Source organism: Anolis sagrei, chromosome 6 (assembly GCF_037176765.1).
Source record: "Anolis sagrei isolate rAnoSag1 chromosome 6, rAnoSag1.mat, whole genome shotgun sequence".
In the NCBI taxonomy this organism is placed as follows: Eukaryota; Metazoa; Chordata; class Lepidosauria; order Squamata; family Dactyloidae; genus Anolis; species Anolis sagrei.
The window spans coordinates 63,396,212-63,414,679 of record NC_090026.1 but is presented as its reverse complement, the minus strand read 5'-3'; the positions used below and the strand labels follow the sequence as shown (position 1 = coordinate 63,414,679).

General features: G+C 39.1%; 1 protein-coding gene and 1 non-coding gene across 2 annotated transcripts in view; both read left to right on the top strand.

The window, feature by feature from the left end:
• CUL1 (cullin 1) overlaps positions 1–18,468 on the top strand; it is a 66,988-nt gene that overhangs the window by 45,052 nt on the left and 3,468 nt on the right. The window contains exons 12-20 of the mRNA XM_060781553.2: positions 1,593–1,641; positions 3,064–3,195; positions 7,261–7,378; positions 8,108–8,184; positions 8,856–8,987; positions 11,487–11,579; positions 14,088–14,135; positions 14,218–14,300; positions 17,874–17,979. Coding sequence (XP_060637536.1) covers positions 1,593–1,641; positions 3,064–3,195; positions 7,261–7,378; positions 8,108–8,184; positions 8,856–8,987; positions 11,487–11,579; positions 14,088–14,135; positions 14,218–14,300; positions 17,874–17,979 — 838 coding nt within the window. The remainder of the gene's footprint in view (positions 1–1,592; positions 1,642–3,063; positions 3,196–7,260; positions 7,379–8,107; positions 8,185–8,855; positions 8,988–11,486; positions 11,580–14,087; positions 14,136–14,217; positions 14,301–17,873; positions 17,980–18,468) is intronic.
• LOC137097463 (U6 spliceosomal RNA) lies at positions 17,670–17,776 on the top strand. The gene has a single exon (XR_010910223.1). It is a non-coding gene; the product is annotated as a U6 spliceosomal RNA (small nuclear RNA).

Genomic DNA, 18,468 nt, shown 5'->3' with positions numbered 1-18,468 from the left:
GTTTGGTTGACGAATTTTTAGAAGACAGACAATGTTGTGACTTCCAATTCTAAAAATAAGTCAACTATGTAGAAATATTTTTAATTTTAAAATGTTAGTAATGTAGCAAAACAGAAAGACTACCACTCTACATAAAAAATTAAGAGAAACTTCAGGACAAATGGAGAATGGGAAGTACTCAAAGGGCCATGTACAGCAATGGTGGTATATATAAATTGATGATACAGATTGAACATCCCTTACCTGGAATTCCAAAATACTCCAAAATTAGCCACATGAATGCCTGAGATGGTGACATTATTGCTTTCTGATGGTTCGGGATACACAAATTTTGTTTCATGCACAAAACTATTAATAGTATTTTATAAAATTACTATATGGTATGTGTATAAGGTGTATATGAAACAAATTACTTTTTTGTCATTCTTTGGGTCCCATCTCTAAAGATACCTCATTATGTACATATATGCAAATATAGATATTCCAAAATCTGGGGGGCACGGGAAATCTAACATGCAAAACATAATAAATTTTGAATCCAGTATATTCAACCTGTATCATTTAGCAGTCAGCATCCAACATTGCAACACGGGTTATTAGGGCTGTTTTTAGAGAGCTGGGCATGTTTAGCCTGAAGAAGAGAAGGCTGAGAGGAGACATGATAGTCATGTATAAATATGTGAGAGGAAGTCATAGGGAAGAGGAAGCAAGCTTGTTTTCTGCTGCCCTGGAGACCAGGATGCGGAACAATGGCTTCAAACTACAAGAAAGGAGATTCCATCTGAACATGAGGAAGAACTTCCTGACTGTGAGAGCCATTCAGCAGTGGAACTCTCTGCCCTGGAGTGTGGTGGAGGCTCCTTCTTTGGAAGCTTTTAAACAGAGGCTGGATGGCCATCTGTCAGGGGTGCTTTGAATGCAGTATTCTTGCTTCTTGGCAGGGGGTTGGACTGGAAGTCCCATGAGGTCTCTTCCAACTCTTTGATTCTATGAATGGCTGAGATGGTGATATTATTGCTTTCTGATGGTTCGGGATACATAAATTTTGTTTCATGCACAAAACTATTAATAGTATTTTATAAAATTACTATCAGGGTATGTGTATAAGGTGTGGATGAAGTGGTGGTGGGGAAAAGTCAGTAGTGTCTTTCTTTGCTGCAGAGATACAAGCAAGATATTTGTTTCCAAGCAAAACTGGCTTGTGAGTGATCATTTAATATTGCAATATAAAACCTACAGTCTTACACTATATCATTTAGCAGTCAGCATCCGACATTGCAACACAAGTTATTAGGGCTCAGTGGGACCCATCTTATCCCCAGTTTAGACAGTTATATCTGATAGCAATGAGGGTCAAGTAAGAGCTTGCAAACCAGCAAATAACATGTCTCTGTCCAGGGAAATTAGTAATAATGATTCTTTTCTAGTTAGTTTATAGCATGCTGCTTAATTATTCTGGCCTAAAAAGGTTTTGGTTGTCTAAGAAACTGAAGTAAAGATAATAAAGCTTTTACTCTTGTACTAAAAAGCCAAGTAAGGTGAATTGCAGGTGGCAAAAATGATCAGTTATAATCACTCACTTTTGACTGCAGCTCGAAGAATCCAGAGGAAGCTGAGCTTGAAGATACACTGAATCAAGTGGTAAGTTCATCCACGCTGTGCTGTTTTTTGAAGTCAAGGAATCATTTAATTTTTGTGCTCTGTTTGAAAGTGAATTTTTAAGATAGGAATGTGTAAATGTTTTGATGATTGGTCTTAAGGGTTTAAGCCAGTGTTTCTCAACCTGGGGGTCGGGACCCCTGAGTGGATCGCCAAAGACCATCAGGAAACACAGTATTTTCTGATGGTCATGGGGATTCCATATAGGAAGTTTGAGCCAATTTTATCGTTGGTGGAGTTCAGAATGTTCTTTGATTGCAATGAACTATAAATCCCAGCAACTACAACTCCCAAAAATCAAAGTCTATTTTCCCCAGGCTCCACCAATGTTCATTTGCGCATTTTGAGTATTTGTGCCAAGTTTGGTCCAGATCCACCATTGTGTGAATCCACAGTGCTCTCTGGATACAGGTGAACTACAACTCCCAAACTCAAGGTCAATACCCACCAAACCCTTCCAGTGTTTTCCGTTGGTCATGGGAGTTCTGTGTGGCAAATTAGGTTCAAATCCATCACTGGTAGAGTTCGGAATGCTCTTTGATTATAGCTGAACTATCCATCCCAGCAACTACAACTCCCAAATTACAAAATCAATCCTCCCCCAACCCCACTAGCATTTACATGTAGGCACATTGGGTATTTTTGCCCAGTTTGGTCCAGTGAATGAAAATACATCTTGCATATCTGATATTTACATTATGATTTATAACAGTAGTAAAATGACTGTTATGAAGTAGCAACAAAAACAATGTTATGGTTGGGGGTCACCACAACATGAGGGACTGTATTCAGGGGTCACGGCATTAGGAAGGTTGAGAACCACTGGTTTAAGCTGTTTATTTTAATGCCATTAATATTTTAATTCTATTTTAATGTTCGTATATTTTTAGTTTTTATATTGTATTGATGTTATTGTAAGGTGATTTGAGTCTCCTTTCTAATGAGAAAAAGTGGGATATAAATACTATTGATGGTGATGATGATGGAGCCAGTGTGGTTTGAGTGTCAGTCTGAAAATCTAGGAGATCAGGGTTAACATCCCTCCTCAACCCAGTGGCCAACTCTCTTAGTCTCAAAGGAAGGCAATGGCAAACCTTCTCTGAACAAACGATGTCAAGAAAACCACATAATAGGTTTGCCTTGGAGTCGTCATATATCAGAAATGACTTCAGGGGCACACTACAGTAAGAAGAGTATTTTGCCATAGTCTTACGTATGGTTGTGTGTATTGACAGAAGCTCGTTATTCTGTAACTCTAAATAGCTTCATGTTCTAAACACAAAAGGCTGCTTTTATGTTTTTAAAAGCTGTGGTGCTGAAATACCTGCCTCTTGGCAAAAAAGGTTAAGATTGCATATGAAAAGTTGGTTTTGAAAATCAGTGCTAAATACATCCTCTTTCCAGATGGTTGTCTTCAAATACATTGAAGACAAAGATGTTTTTCAAAAATTCTATGCCAAAATGCTGGCAAAGCGACTTGTACACCAGAACAGTGCTAGCGATGACGCCGAGGCAAGCATGATCTCCAAACTGAAAGTGAGTTGTTTTTCCTTATTCTTACTTTTGTTAATCATCTTTGCCAAGAGAGTGAGAAATAATATTGGTTAATTCAGAAACAGACTGTGTGCTGGCTAAAAATGCCTCCAGGAACATGTCTACAGGCTTTTAAAGAAGGAGATTTTTTAAAAAAATCAAGTCCTGGAGGTTCTGTGGTTTTAACTATAAATAAATTTTTAATAGGTTTTAGCGGCTTTTACTGTTTATTTTTAATAACTTTAAGATGTAATTCTAATATAATGTTTGTATATTCTTTAGGTTTCAAATTGTATTATATTTTTTGCTGTAAGTTGCTTTGAGTATCTCTTTTTAGAGAAAAGGGTTGGGTATAAATAATAACAAATAAATAAATAGAAAAAAATAGTACCAGGTTTTTACAACTTTATAATCCAATGGCAGTAAAACAGTTTATTTTATATTATTAGTCCCTAGTCTATAGGAAGAGTTGCTAAAATACTTTTTTTTTGTAGATGACTATTATATGAACTAATATTTATTTATTCATGACATTTATATGCCGCCCTTCATACCCCAAAGGGGACTCAGAGCGGCTTACTATATATATATATATATATATATATATATATATATATATATATATACACACACACACACACACACACACACACAAATATATATATATATACACACACACACAATACATTATATCATCAGCACAGTACAATATCAGTGCTATACATCACTATATTGTACTATACAATTATATTGTAATATTATTAGTAATATTACATGTAATATAAAATATACAATTATAATATCTTATTATTAATATTATACTGTATAATGATGCAGTTTTCAATTATCAATTATCTTTTTTTTAAAAAAATGAAACAATTGAGGGAAAGCAGGAAACATTTATTTTTTATTTATTTATTTCGGGCACTTCTACCCCGCCATTCTCAACCCCCTAGGGGGGGACTCAGGACGGCTTACAACTGGCACAATTCGATGCCAACAATTCAACAGATAGAATACATAACAACAATAACCACAATAGTAAAAACATTAAATTAATGCAATAACAACTAAGAAGCCTATCTAGTGGCCAACGTTCACCGAGTTCTAAAATCCGTAAGTCCATTCAGCATTTCCATAGTCCTTCCCAAAATTCTGGTCGTCATTACCGTGTCAGTATGCTAGATTACCCAAAGGCCTGGTCCCATATCCATGTTTTCAGCTTCCTTCTAAAGGAGAGGAGGGATGTTGATGACCTAATTTTCCCGGGGAGTGAGTTCCACAGGCAAGGGGCCACCACTGAGAAGGTCCTGCCCCTCGTCCCCCACCCTCTATCACTTGTGATAGAGGAGGGGGCCGAGAGCAGGGCCTCCCCTGAAGATCTTAAGCTCCGAGGTGGGACATAGAAGGAGATTTCTTTCTTTGGCTGCCACCGAAAGTGTACTACCAGGGATTTCAGCAAAGGAGAAGCGGGATGAGAAGACCGCCTCTAAAACACACCCTGAAAGATAGATCACTAGTACAAAGGATCTGGACCAGACATAGGCCAACTTCGGCCTTATAAACAATGTAATTGCCCTAGAACTGGAACTAATAATATAATTGCCCTAGACTGTGGCAAGCTCTTTAAATTCAGTTATGTAACAGCTCCCGTTCCATTAATGCATATGCAAATAAATTATTTCTTTCACCATTAAAGGTGTGCAGTAGTGTACGCAGCACAGTTCCAAACAACATTGCAGATAGGAAAAGGCTGCATATGAAGTATGGCAATCAGCTCAATTAGTTCAGTATATGAACTCCTTTTGATGCTGGCTTTTCAAAGCCAAAGCAGAAATCTTTGCCACTTTAGATCTGTTGATTAAATGTGCTAGAACCTGGTTGAACCATCTATGTAAAATGGTCTGTTTCTGTTAAGAAATCACTTTAGTCCTTAAAAAATAAGTTGTTATGATGGCAGGTGTCTTTAATTGCAAAATGTGATGAAATGTATTTGCCAGGCAGCGATAAAATTTCAATCCAGCATCATCACAGATTAAGCATTCCTTACCTAGAATTCTGAAATCATCCTGAGATGGTGACACCTTTGCTTTCTGATTTTTCAGTGTATCATGAAACTTTGTTTCATGCACAAAATCATTAAAATATCTTATGAAATAATTTTTAGACTCTGAATAAGGTTTAGATGAAACATAAATGAATTTTGTTGTTAGACTTGGATCCCATCTGCACGCTATCTCATTACATGCAAAGAAAGGTATTCCAAAATCTGGGGGGAAAAATCTGAATTCTATAAACATTTCTGATCTCAAGGATAAGGAATGCCCAACCTGTATTTTATTTAAAAGTATTTTTATTTCCAAATATTTTGTCCCCCCATTTTAGTTTGAAAGGCAATGCCAAGATCATTTCATAGCCATTGTCCTGTGGGTTCCTGCAGGGCTCAGTATTGTCCCCCATGTTGTTTAACATCTACATCAGTGGTTCTCAACCTGGGGTCCCCAGATGTTTTTGGCCTTCAACTCCCAGAAATCCTAACAGCTGGTAAAGTGGCTGGGATTTCTGGGAGTTGTAGGCCAAAAACATCTGGGGACCCCAGGTTGAGAACCACTGATCTACATGAAGCCGCTGGGTGAGATCATCCGGTGTTTTGGAGTTCGATGCCATCTGTACGCAGATGACGTCCAATTCGATCACTCATTTCCACCAGGTGCTAAGGAGGCTGTCCAAGTCTTCTGCGCTGTGACAGTCTGGATGAGGGCAAGCAAATTGAAACTGAATCCAGACAAGACAGAAGTCCTCCTGGTCAGTCGCAAGGCCGAACAGTGTATAAGGTGACAGCCTGTGCTGGATGGGATTACACTCCCCTTGAAGGCACAAGTTCGCAGCTTGGGAATCCTCCTGGACTCATCGCTGAGCCTGTAATCTCAGGTTGCAGCGGTAGCTAGGGGTGCTTTTGCACAATTAAAACTTGTGCGCCAGTTGCACCCATTCCTTGGGAAGTCAGACTTGGCCACGGTGGTCCATGCTCTCGTCACATCTAGGTTAGATTACTGCAACACCCTCTATGCGGGGTTGCCTTTGAAGACTGCTGAGAAGCTTCAAATAGTCCAGCGAGAGGCAGCCAGGTTAATAACTGGAGCGGTGTACAGGAAGCACACAACTCCCATGTTATGCCAGCTCCAATGGCTGCCAGTTTGCTACTGGGCGCAATTCAAAGTGCTGGCTTTGGCCTATAAAGCCCTAAACGGCCCCGGCCCAAATTACCTGTCCGAACGCATCTCCCCCTATGAACCACCGCAGAGATTAAGATCTTCTGGGGAGGCCCTGTTCTCGGTCCCACCACCATCACAGGCGCGTTTGGCGGGGACGAGAGACAGTAATTGCCCATCAGCTATGGAACTCCCTTCCTAATGAGACCAGGCCAGGCCCCTCCCTCTTATTCTTTAGAAGGATGATAAAAACATGCCTGTGGAACCGAGCCTTTGGGACTGTGCAATGAGGCAGCGATAGGAACCCTTATAATGCCAACCAAATTCGATTTGGTTGTTGAGACAGTTTTAACTAGTGGATTTTAACGTCGAGATAGGTGATTTTAATGCTTTTGTATGTGTATGGTCTAATATTTTTCAGCATTGAATGTTTGCTGTTTATATGTTGAGCTCCGCCCTGAGTCCCCTTCGAGGTGAGAAGGGTGGAATATAAATGCATTAAATAAATAAACAAACAAACAAATAAATAAAACTGTAGAACGCAGAGTAGTATAAAACATTATAGTTAAAAATGCTTTTTTTACAAATGTCAGTCTGTTAAAAACATTCTAAAACCATGGCAGAATGGAGACATGTCAACCTAATAGCATTTTGGTTAACATGAATAGCTAGAAGATGCTGAAAGCTTTTTAAATAGATTTTGTGTCCCACTCATGACTTCCTAGCTAATGGGTTCTTTGGGTTTTTCTTCTAACAGTTTGGTAATATTGCAAGTAGCTTCTGCTGGAGAATTTGGGGACTTGATCCTGCAGTATTAATGTGCAACCTTACAATGCTATTCTGTGATTCATTACAGCAAGCCTGTGGCTTTGAATACACCTCAAAGCTTCAAAGAATGTTTCAGGATATTGGCGTAAGCAAAGATTTGAATGAGCAGTTCAAAAAGCACCTATCCAATTCAGAGCCATTAGATTGTAAGTAAACTACATATAACTGTTTCTTTTGAGCATGAATTGTTGAATGGCTGAGATAGCATAATATTGTCTAATAAATGGAATAGTTGACATGGGAGCACATGGAGCTTTTCTTACAGGCGGGGAGTTGGGTTAATTAATTCTAAATTTAATGTGGCATCTTCCTTAACCTAACACTCTACCTGTAATACTAGCAACAGTGTGAGTGGCATACTAGTTGTGCTAATAGATTTAATTGAAGATCTGATTATCCAAAAATTATCTGTTGTATCTTATGTTCAAAATACATGTTTATTTTATTCCTATGCATGGTTTAAATGTATTTTATCTTTTCTATGTCTTTTAATGTATGCATTTTAATGGTCTTCTATTTTACCTGTGTAGCTTATTTTTTTTACCCTGCCTCGAGCTGTGAAGAGAGGGAGGCGGGTAACAAGTAGAATTATTAGTATTGCTACTATTAATTTATCTTCTCTAATATTTTTTTTCTCAGCTTAAGGCACAGTAGCCATTTCATTTTTAAAATCTCTCCCTCCAAGAATGTTTATGCTTTTGATCAGGCCTCCACAACCTGTGGCCCTCAAGATGTTTAGGACTCCCAACTCCCATAAGCCCTAGCCAGCTTGTCCAATGGTCAGGGATTCTGAAGTCCAAAATGCCTGGAAGGCCACAGGTTGTGCAGGCCTGATCTAGATTTATATAACTAAATCATTGTTTTTTCTCTCCCAGTGGACTTTAGCATACAGGTTCTGAGCTCTGGATCCTGGCCCTTCCAAATGTCTTGTGCGTTTGCTCTCCCCTCTGAGGTGAGGTTACCTTCATGTTTAAATCTCTGTTTTAGTGTACAGTGATGCTGGAACATTGTGGAGAGCTGTCGTAAAAGTGCAGTTTCGTTAGGTTATGACTAGTAGTAAAGTTTTGTAAAAATTCAGATTTATTTTTGATTTGGTCAGTATAAGAAGTGGCCTTTTTATTCTTCCATTCCTTTTTACAAAGAATGTGCTGTTGTTTGCTTGTGTACTGTATTGCATTTTGTTGAGTTGTGTCATACTATATACCAGTGATTCTCAACGTTTGCTCCGCAGAACCTTTGGGACTCTGTGAAGCATACTGAGGGGCTCCAAGATGGCTCTCCTCATTGCAATCAGTGGCTGGATCTACACTGCCATATAATCCAGATTATCAAATCAGATAATCCAGATTATTTGTATTTAACTGGATTATATGAGTCCATACTGACATATAATCCAGTTCAAAATAAATAGTATAGATTTTATATGGCGATGTAGATGGAACTAGTCTTGCTTCTGTATAAGTCTTGCTCATTTAAGCAGGAGGATTTGATTGATTGTGCTGTTTATTTTTTCTGGAGACACTTCTTTCTGTAAAATTTAATGGACTTTCAAACTAGATTTGTGGAATTGAAATGGGAGAGTTTAAACGTGGGCGTCTTTTGTTCTTTTTCTGAATTACTTAGCTGGAACGCAGTTACCAGAGATTTACTGCTTTCTATGCTAGTCGCCATAGTGGAAGAAAATTGACTTGGCTGTATCAGCTATCCAAGGGAGAATTGGTTACCAATTGCTTCAAAAACAGATATACATTACAGGTAAGGTGCACCTTGTGTTGGCAGAACCTACAAGCATAAGGCTGAGATACCTGTACTTCCCTTGGAGTTGTATTTAAGTGCACTCTTGCTAAGTTTCTCTCACTAAATGAACAATTGAAGAAATGTTGAGGGAGATGGTGAATAGACCAATAAGGGCTGCAAGTATTTAATATTTAATGTTTATTTTACTTAAGTGATATTTGTCTTTTCTGTTCTAATGTAGCACAAATCCTGTGTAAAATCATGCTACATATTTTTGACATTAATATTGAAATCTTAAATATATACAGAAAGTCTTTACTTTCTGTATATATTTAATTTTTATTCCGCGTATGTTTGTGCTTTCAAGATCGTCAATTTTTGGCGGCCCCATGAATTTCATTAGGCTTTCTTAGGCAAGGGATAGTCAGAGGTGGTCTTGCCAATTCTTTCCTATGAAATAAAGCCAATGCACATGGAAATTTTATTTATTTCATGTCAAAAACATGGCATAAATAAATACCGTATTTTCTGGTGTATAAGACTACTTCATAACCCAAGAAAATTGTTGCATCCCAGACCAAGAAACGAGACCATAAGATTAAATCCACCACACTGGACTGTAGGAAAAACAATCCTTTTTATTGATGAAAAATTGGTTACAAAAGAAAGTTAAATGCAAAGTCAAAAAGCAAATGCAAAGTCAAAAAGCCACCATAGAAACACAGCAGTCAGGAAAACCTCTGAACTTGAGCAAAAGTCCAAAAACACAAGACAAGAACCAGGAACCTGTTAGCCTCTTGCTAGTCCCTTATATCAAAGAAACTATTCCTTGAAACGCCCCTTGACTTTGAAGCCTGAGCCTGTCTCTCTTGTAATCTATTTGACCTTCATAGGAACTGTGAATCACTCCTGTCTCTCGTTATCTGTTCCCTTCGGTCCTCATTAAAAAACCCAGGTGGAGAGCTATCACGGCTGGATTCCAAAACATTGTCATCCAGCTGTTCAGTTTCGTTTTCCCCGCCGCTGAACTCAGCATCAACACCAGTTTCCACATTGTCAGGGAAAACTACATGTTCAGTGGCTTGCTCAGTTGGAAATACTATCAGAGAATCAGGTTCACACAGATCAGGTTTACACAGATCAGGCTGAACCCCAACAAAAATCTTCTCAAAAGTCAGGGGTCATCTTATACGGCAGGAGTAGTCTTATACGCTGGGAGTTGTCTTATAGAATGGTTGCTAAAACTTCCAATCCGGATTGGAGAATCTCTGGTTGCCGCATATGGTGGGGGGGGGGGGGGAGCTAAAAAATGGCAGTGGCTGTGTCCCTGCCGTATGCAGCGACTGTATGAAAGCATTAAGGGCAATGCTGTACAAGTACGGTAGAAGAAAATCCATTCATCAGGATTTGTGGACTTAATGCGGTCCCGATGGAGAGGTAAAGGGGCGCCTCACCGGGAAGGTGTAAGTGAAGGGCGGAGCAAGATGCAGGTGTCCAGGGTGCCCGGGGTATGGAAAAAAGAGACCAGAGTGGCTCTTGGCCCAGAAAAACACACCTCTCTTACCTGTCTGGCCCGCCCTTGTATCCCTATTACCGTACCTCCTCCTCTGCCTCTCAGATCTCGCTCCTGAAGACTGCATGTGCGAGATCTGAGAGGCAGAGAAGGAGGTACAGTAATAGGAAAATTACCAGATTGAAATCACATCTGATGCATTTAAAAAATTTATTTGGTGTGCGTTGGAAGGGGGTAGTCTTATACGGCGAGTATTATTATTATTATATTATAACTTTATTTGTACCCCGCTAGCATCTCCCGAAGGACTCGATGCAGCTTACACAGGCCAAGGCCTCAAACACACTACAACAAGTATATCCCAAACTATATTTTAACTGGGAAAGTTGGGGGTCGTCTTATACACCCAGTCGTTTTATATGCCAGAAAATACAGTATGTATAAAACTGATAAAATAATGGGAGCACAAGAAGCTAAATAATTTTAAAGTGCCCACTTCCTTCTCCCTTACTATTTGTCGTTTGTTCTTTTTTCATGCCCTTGCTTGGACCTGATTTGTTAAATTGTATATACATCAAGTTCTCTGAATATAAAACACACATGAGTGCGTATTAAAATGTCTTCCTTTGCCTTTGACTGTTTTATAAATCAAAATAGCATTTCCAGTAAACCAGCTTTTCTTACAAGCATCTCAGAACTGACCTGCTTCATAAAAGATACTCATATAAAAAGTTCTTGGTTGTGTGCCCTTAGGCCCCAAAAGCACTTTACTGGATTTTGCCAAATTGCACAATTTAACTTTTACTCATAACCTTGACATTTCTGAGGAAGGAGGATTTTTCATCAAGAGAAGAAAATAAAAAATGTCTTCACGCACAATATAAAACTATTTTCTGCTCTTATTACCTCTTGCGATGCATCGGTCAGAAACATTGCTTCGAAGTCTTACCTGTCTTTGGATTTTCATTAAAATAAAATAAAAATGTTCCCCCTTTTTCTTTAAGGCATCTACATTTCAGATGGCAATCCTATTGCAGTATAACACAGAAGATGCCTACACTGTTCAGCAGCTGACGGATAGCACTCAGATAAAGATGGTAAGTTTTTGTCATGTTAGCTGTAGTTAAGCAAGAGTCTGATATTTTGGCTGTAAGTCACGAGGAAACTCCCAGTATTCCTTACCTTCCAAGATCTTTCTTTTTTTTGTATAGTGTTGTATTGAGGGCAAATTATAGCATCTCTGAATAGCTTGGCTTTAATTTTAAAACGGGACATTTTTGTAGTCTATATAAAAAAATAGACAAGGGTGCAACAGCTTAACTTCCTTTTTTCAAAACTTAATAAAACCCATTGTATGAATCAGAATTTTTTATATAATGTAGGTGCATACCTAAAGTTTTGTTTTATGTAGTTTTGAAGATCAAATTAAGTAGGTGATGTCCCCCATTCTCCATACACTGAGTAAACTGATTTCTGGCGTTTGTCATGACTCTTGCCAGATTAACAGGCATTATGTTGGCAATTTCTTTCTGGATGTTGGTCTTCAAATCTTGTAGGGTCCTTGGACGGTTCACATAAACACAGGATTTCAAAAAACCCCATAGAAAAAATCACAAGGGGCCAAATCTGGAGAGCGGGCCGACCACTCCAAATCCCCCCTAATTGAGATGAGGTGCTCTGGGAAGTGTTCCCTCAAAACAGCCATCAATGCTCTTGAAATGTGTGCAGTTGCACTGTCTTGTTGGAACCAAATGTCCCCTAAGTCAAACCCACCTAGCCGTGGGGAAAAAAAATTCCTGTAACATGTTTACATACCTGTCCGAATTCACTGTCACTGTGACTTCATTTTCCTCAAAGAACCAGGGACCAATAATTCCAGCTGAGGAAATTGCACACCACACTGTGATTTTAGGTGAATGCAAAGGCCTTTGATGCAATTCTTGAAGATTGTTAGCCCAGTAGCGCATGTTTTGTTTGTATACTCAAACAATGATGGATCTGGACCAAACTTGGCACAAATACTCAATATGCCCAAATGTGAACCCTGGTGGAGTTTGGGGAAAATAGACCTTGACATTTGGGAGCTGTCATTGCTGGAATTTATAGTTCACCTACAATCAAAGAGCATTCTGAACTCCACCAATGACAGAATTGGGCCAAACTTCCCACAGAGAACCCCCATGACCAACAGAAAATACCGTGTTTTCTTGGTAGTCTTTGGCGACCCCTCTGACACCCCCTCCCGACTCCCAGGTTGAGAAACACTGCGGTAGACCATTGAGTCTTCCTCTATGGAGCGGAGATGGCATAATATTAAATCTAGCCAGCATGTAGGCTCTCCTGTAAAAGGGATTAGTGAGCGCTGCAATGTAAAAGGTTGGGTTTCCCTGTATGAATGGAATTGCCATGTTCGTAGGTGAACAGGATTTATTGGCCAAGCACAACAATTGGTTATAATCCCTTTTTAGCAGCCTCTTTTTGATAAGGGTAAAGATCTCAGTGAAAGTTAGCAAGTTCAAGAAGTTGCTATCATAGCCCAATTCCCCGATCTTTGCTAGCACTCTTGAGCACCATTTTGAGTGATGGAGTTCGCTCAAGGTGAGTTGGGTCAGAGAGTTACTGGGGCTTTTGTAGTGGATAGATTCCCAAAAGTTTAGGATGTTTAGCCAGATAGTGGCCTCTATAGAGTATTGGCCAGATTCTAGACATAGAACTGCATACGGGACACAGTTTGGGACACCAAATAATTTGTGGCGGAATTTCAAGTGGAAGGATCTGATGACACTGTTAGTAGGGGTTAACCAAATGGGCGCTCCATAGAGTAGTTGTGACATCGCCTTTGCTTGAAAAACTTGCAGAGCTGGGGGGATATATTGGTTACCCCTGGAATTGAAAAACCTCCTGGTAGCACTGTTGCTTGATTGGGCCCGGGCCAGTGTGTATTTTAAGTGAGGGGACCATGACAGGTTGTTACCTAACCAAAGTTCTAGGTATTTCAAATGTTTTACTTGCTCGATATAATGACCCTTTATCTTCTAGACTTGTTTTGTATTGCTTTTCACAAAAACCAGGATCTTGGTTTTATAATTCACCTGCAGATCATTTGTCTCACAGAAGTCAACAAATTTGTGCAGTAGCCTTTTTAAATCCACATGAGAGAGGGATAGTAGGGCGGCATCATCCGCAAATAGCAAGAGGGGAACATGTTTTGGGCCAATTTTGGGATTATGCCCGTCTACTTGGGCCAGGGTTATAGGGAGATCATGCAAGAAGATGTTGAAGAGGAGTGGGGTTAATACACACCCTTGTTTGACTCCCTTTTGAACCTGAATCGGGTTCGATAGGAATCCCCTGTGGTCTTTTACCTGACATAGGTTTTGAGAGAAGTCTTGGGTCAATATTAAGGACTACTAGTTTTTTTCCAGAGCTTTTCTCTATTCACAGAAACAAATGCCCCCTTGAGGTCCAAGAAGGCCACGTCTAGTTTGTTAGGACAATTTTTAGAGTATTTGTTGAGCCAAGATGTGGACCTGATCTAATGTTGATTTCCCCTTGGTTATAAAAACCATGAAGAATTAATTCTCTTTTTACTCTTCTAAATTTAGGATATTTTGGCACAAGTTCTACAGATCTTGCTAAAGTCTAAGTTGCTGGTAAGTGCTCTTTATTTGTGTGTGGGGCATGAGAAGAGATTTGTTAACATTTCCTGACACTGCATGTTTTCTTTATTCCTAGGTTTTAGAGGATGAAAATGCAAATGTTGATGAGGTGGAGTTGAAGCCAGACACCTTAATAAAACTGTATCTGGGGTACAAAAAGTAAGGAAAATAATATAAGTCAACTTTCAGAACCATGACTGATTTCCAGAGCTCTTATTCTTAGGATTGTGAGGTTAAACATGTGGAAAGATGTATATTGACTGAATGACAACAGATATTCCATTACATTTATGGAATATCAGTTCAACCACAGATACTCACTTCCCACTGCAAGTAAATCAACACCTCACTCAAATCACTATATATAAATATATTTATTTGGCCATCAGACAAAAAATTTTGAGAGCTGAAACATAAGTGCTGTTCCTGAAACATCCCTCTTATAGTTTGCGAGCAAGTTACAAATTGTGCTAAAAAATGTTGCAATATTTTTAGAATATCTATATAAATAAAAATGTAATGTTGGTTTGTGGGATTAACAGAACTCAAAAACCACTGGACGAATTGACACCAAATTTGGACACAAGACACCTAACAACCCAATGTATGTCCTTCACTCAAAAAAAATAAATGATTTTGTCATTTGGGAGTTGTAGTTGCTGGGATTTATAGTTCACCGACAATCAAAGAGCATTCTGAACCCCACCAATGATGGAAATGAACCAAACTTGGCACACAATTCTCCCATGACCAACAGAAGGGTTTGGTGGGCAGTGTCCTTTGGTTTTGGAGTTGTAGTTCACCTCCATCCAGAGAGCACTGTGGACTTAAACAATGATGGAACTCTACACGAATACTCAATATGCCCAAATGTGAACACTGGGGACGTTTAGGGAAAATAGAATCTTGACATTTGGGAGTTGTAATTGCTGGGATTTGTAGTTCACCTACAATCACAGAGCATTCTGAACCCCACCAATGATAGAATTGGGCCAAACCTCCCACACAGAACCCCCATGACCACAAGAGTGGGCCACAGCAACGTGTGGCAGGGGATGGCTAGTGGAGTATAAATATCATGGTGAATTTCACAAATTAATAAAAGAAATAATATGAATCTTGAGGACAGCAAAATCATTGATCCTTCCTTTCCAAATTATCAGTACTTGAAAAGAAATGGAAAAGTCCTATACTTAGTATCTACATCAAATTTCCTGCATATGTTGATATGTCATGTCAGCTGTGAAGGCTAGAAATATGCATCTTTCAAAGGCATACAGCATCTGTGTTCTCCTAAATGTGACTCCACAATGTTAACTTTATGAAAGTGTATAATGATGTACAAAGTTCTGAAGTGTTCCTTTCTAAAAACAGATCTTTTAGAAAGCAAATTTTAAATCTGTATTTTCAGCATTCTTGGCAGGAAAAAAATCATCTTTGTCACAACTAAGATGTCTTAACACATTTTGACATTTTCCTCACTATCATCAGGCAAAATAAAGAAAATATATTTTGTGGTCCGCTTTGGCTATCCTTTAATTATGCAGCATCTTGGATTGCCCATTAAGTTAGCTAGTAGTTTAAATGTCATTGCTTTCCATGTTGAAAGAAAAAAGTCAGTAAGTGGAGTTTTAATTCAGAACAGCCATTGGTGACAGAACTATAAAGAATTAAAATACATATTAAAACTCTTGCAAATTTAATGGGACTTATATCACTGTTAAATGTTCATTTTGGGAACAGTAACCCCTCAAAATATTGAGTGTAGCTATTTTCAGTCAAATTTACAAGTTATTAGATGAATATTGTGATTGTGCTTTTTTTATATTGGCAACCAGCACTAGTTTTGTGCTTAGAACAGTGGTTCTCAACCTGTGGGTCCCCAGGTGTTTTGGCCTACAACTCCCAGAAATCCTAGCCAGTTTACCAGCTGTTAGGATTTCTGGGAATTGAAGGCCAAAACATCTGGGAACCCACAGGTTGAGAATCACTGGCTTAGAATAAGCATAAGGATTGCTACTGCTGCATCCTATTTATTTATTAACTCAGGGTGGATTACAGTGTACACATATAGGGCAAACATTCAATGCCAATTTTTGACGTACAAACATATACAGACATACACAGAGGCTATTTAACTTTTTCTGGCCGCCAGGGGAGCTGTCGCTTTCATCGTCCATTTGCGACGCTGATGAAGTACTTTCCGCATTCCCCGCATGCTTCCCCGTTGGAATGCTCTGCTGGAGTCTTCTTTATGGCCCCTGGGATTGCTTTTTTTCTGTATAAACTGTGCAATAACGTGTATGCTGAGATGCTAAGGAAATGTTCAGAAAATATTGCTGTATTTACCCAAATATAATGCACCATCGAATGTAATGCGTACCTCAATTTTGAAGGCATGTTTTATTTTAAAAATGATTTGCTGTCAAGTGTAATGCCAGGCTGGTGGTAGCTGCAAAAAGGCTAGTGGAAACCCGCACCCCTCCAGGCCTTCCCACCAATCACCTCTGCCAATATAAAGGTTCTAAGGAATCTGATTCCTACAGAATGTATTATTTATGTCTTTAGATCAATGATGAGCAAAGAGTAGGCAGCGTATGGCCTACCAGACTCAAAACTGCCTGTGGAGTCCACCTGCAAAGTAGAGTCTCCCAGTATTTTGCTGCACCTTTGGCATGGACAAGCCACTGCTTGTGGTAGCAGTCAAGTACTACTCAAATACTCCATCCATCCACTTCACTCCTTCACTCAAGTCCAATCTCAAAATTTCATCCCCTGCAAACACTCACCTTTTAGTCCTAGGCTTCACTCCCACACCAGGTATCTCAATTGCTTCTTTCCATCTCCAGTCCTGGATTAAAAATATCCTAATATTCATTCCCATCCTTTCCTTCCATCCCCTCACTCCAGTTCCATCTCAAAATTAATTATTCTATAAATTGCTAGATTTGTTTTTTAAGAAATTAATGCATTTTAAAAGTTAATAAGGTATGGCCCTTGAGCAATTTAAGATGCCTGGATCTAGCCTTGACTGTGGCTCCCCGACTCTGGAACTCATTACCTGGAGAGATCAAGAAAGCCCCTACACGGGAAACGTTTAAAAAGAACCTTAAAACCTGGCTCTTCCGCTGCGCCTTTGGCGAGTAGGTGTACATGACGCTACTGCTCCCCTCAACGCTTCTGTCACTGGAGTACATGCCCCCCAAATGGGAAGTTTAGTTCACAACCCTGTGTGTCCTTTTGAGCTCCCTGCAAATTACTTGCTCCTATTTTTATCTCATTAGAGTTTTTAACATTTTATCCTGTACATGTGCCCCGCCCATTGTTACTGCGATTGTGTTTATTGTAATGTTATTTTGTTATTGTATTCATATGTTTTTAAATGTAATTTTGATGATGTTGTTTGTTGTTTATGTTTTGGTTTTATTTTGATGTAATATGTTGTCCGGGCTCGGCTCCATGTAAGCCGCTCCGAGTCCTCATTGGGGAGATGGTGGCGGGGTATAAATAAAGATGATGATGATGACTGTGCTCGCTTCGGCAGCACATATACTAAAATTGGAACGATACAGAGAAGATTAGCATGGCCCCTGCGCAAGAATGGATTGGATGATGATGACTATTATTATTATTATTATTATTATTATTATTATTATTGACCCCACTGCAATTGCCAGCCCCCCCCCCCCCCCCCCGTTCAACATAAAACTGATTGTTTGCTTCCCTTCACAGCAAAAAATTGCGAGTGAATATAAATGTGCCAATGAAGACCGAGCAGAAACAGGAACAAGAAACTACACACAAAAATATAGAGGAAGACAGGAAACTTCTGATCCAGGTAACTTTGCTGTATGTGCCAGAAACTCAACAACGAGCTGAAGTTCTTAATATTGTTTCCATTGCTGGCAGGATTCTGTAATAATTTTGCTTTTAATATAAATCTATAGTTCTTTCCTCTAGGATATAGTAATGATTAGCAGATGTTAGGGAATGTTGCAGATGTTAGGGAATGTAGGAGGGACCTTTATAATTTGAAACTCCTTGCCTTCCCTGTTTATGTGCTTCATGACAGGGAGATTAGCAACAATTTAAACAATATTGTAACAATATTTATTTATTTTTTATTTATTTACAGCATTTATATTCCGCCCTTCTCACCCGCAGGGGACTCAGGGCAGATTACAGTGTACGCATATATGGCAAACATTCAATGCCAATTTTTGACATACAACATATACAGACATACACAGAGGCTATTTAACTTTTTCTGGCCGCCAGGGAAGCTGTCGCTTTTATCGTCCATCTGCGACACTGATGAAGTACTTCC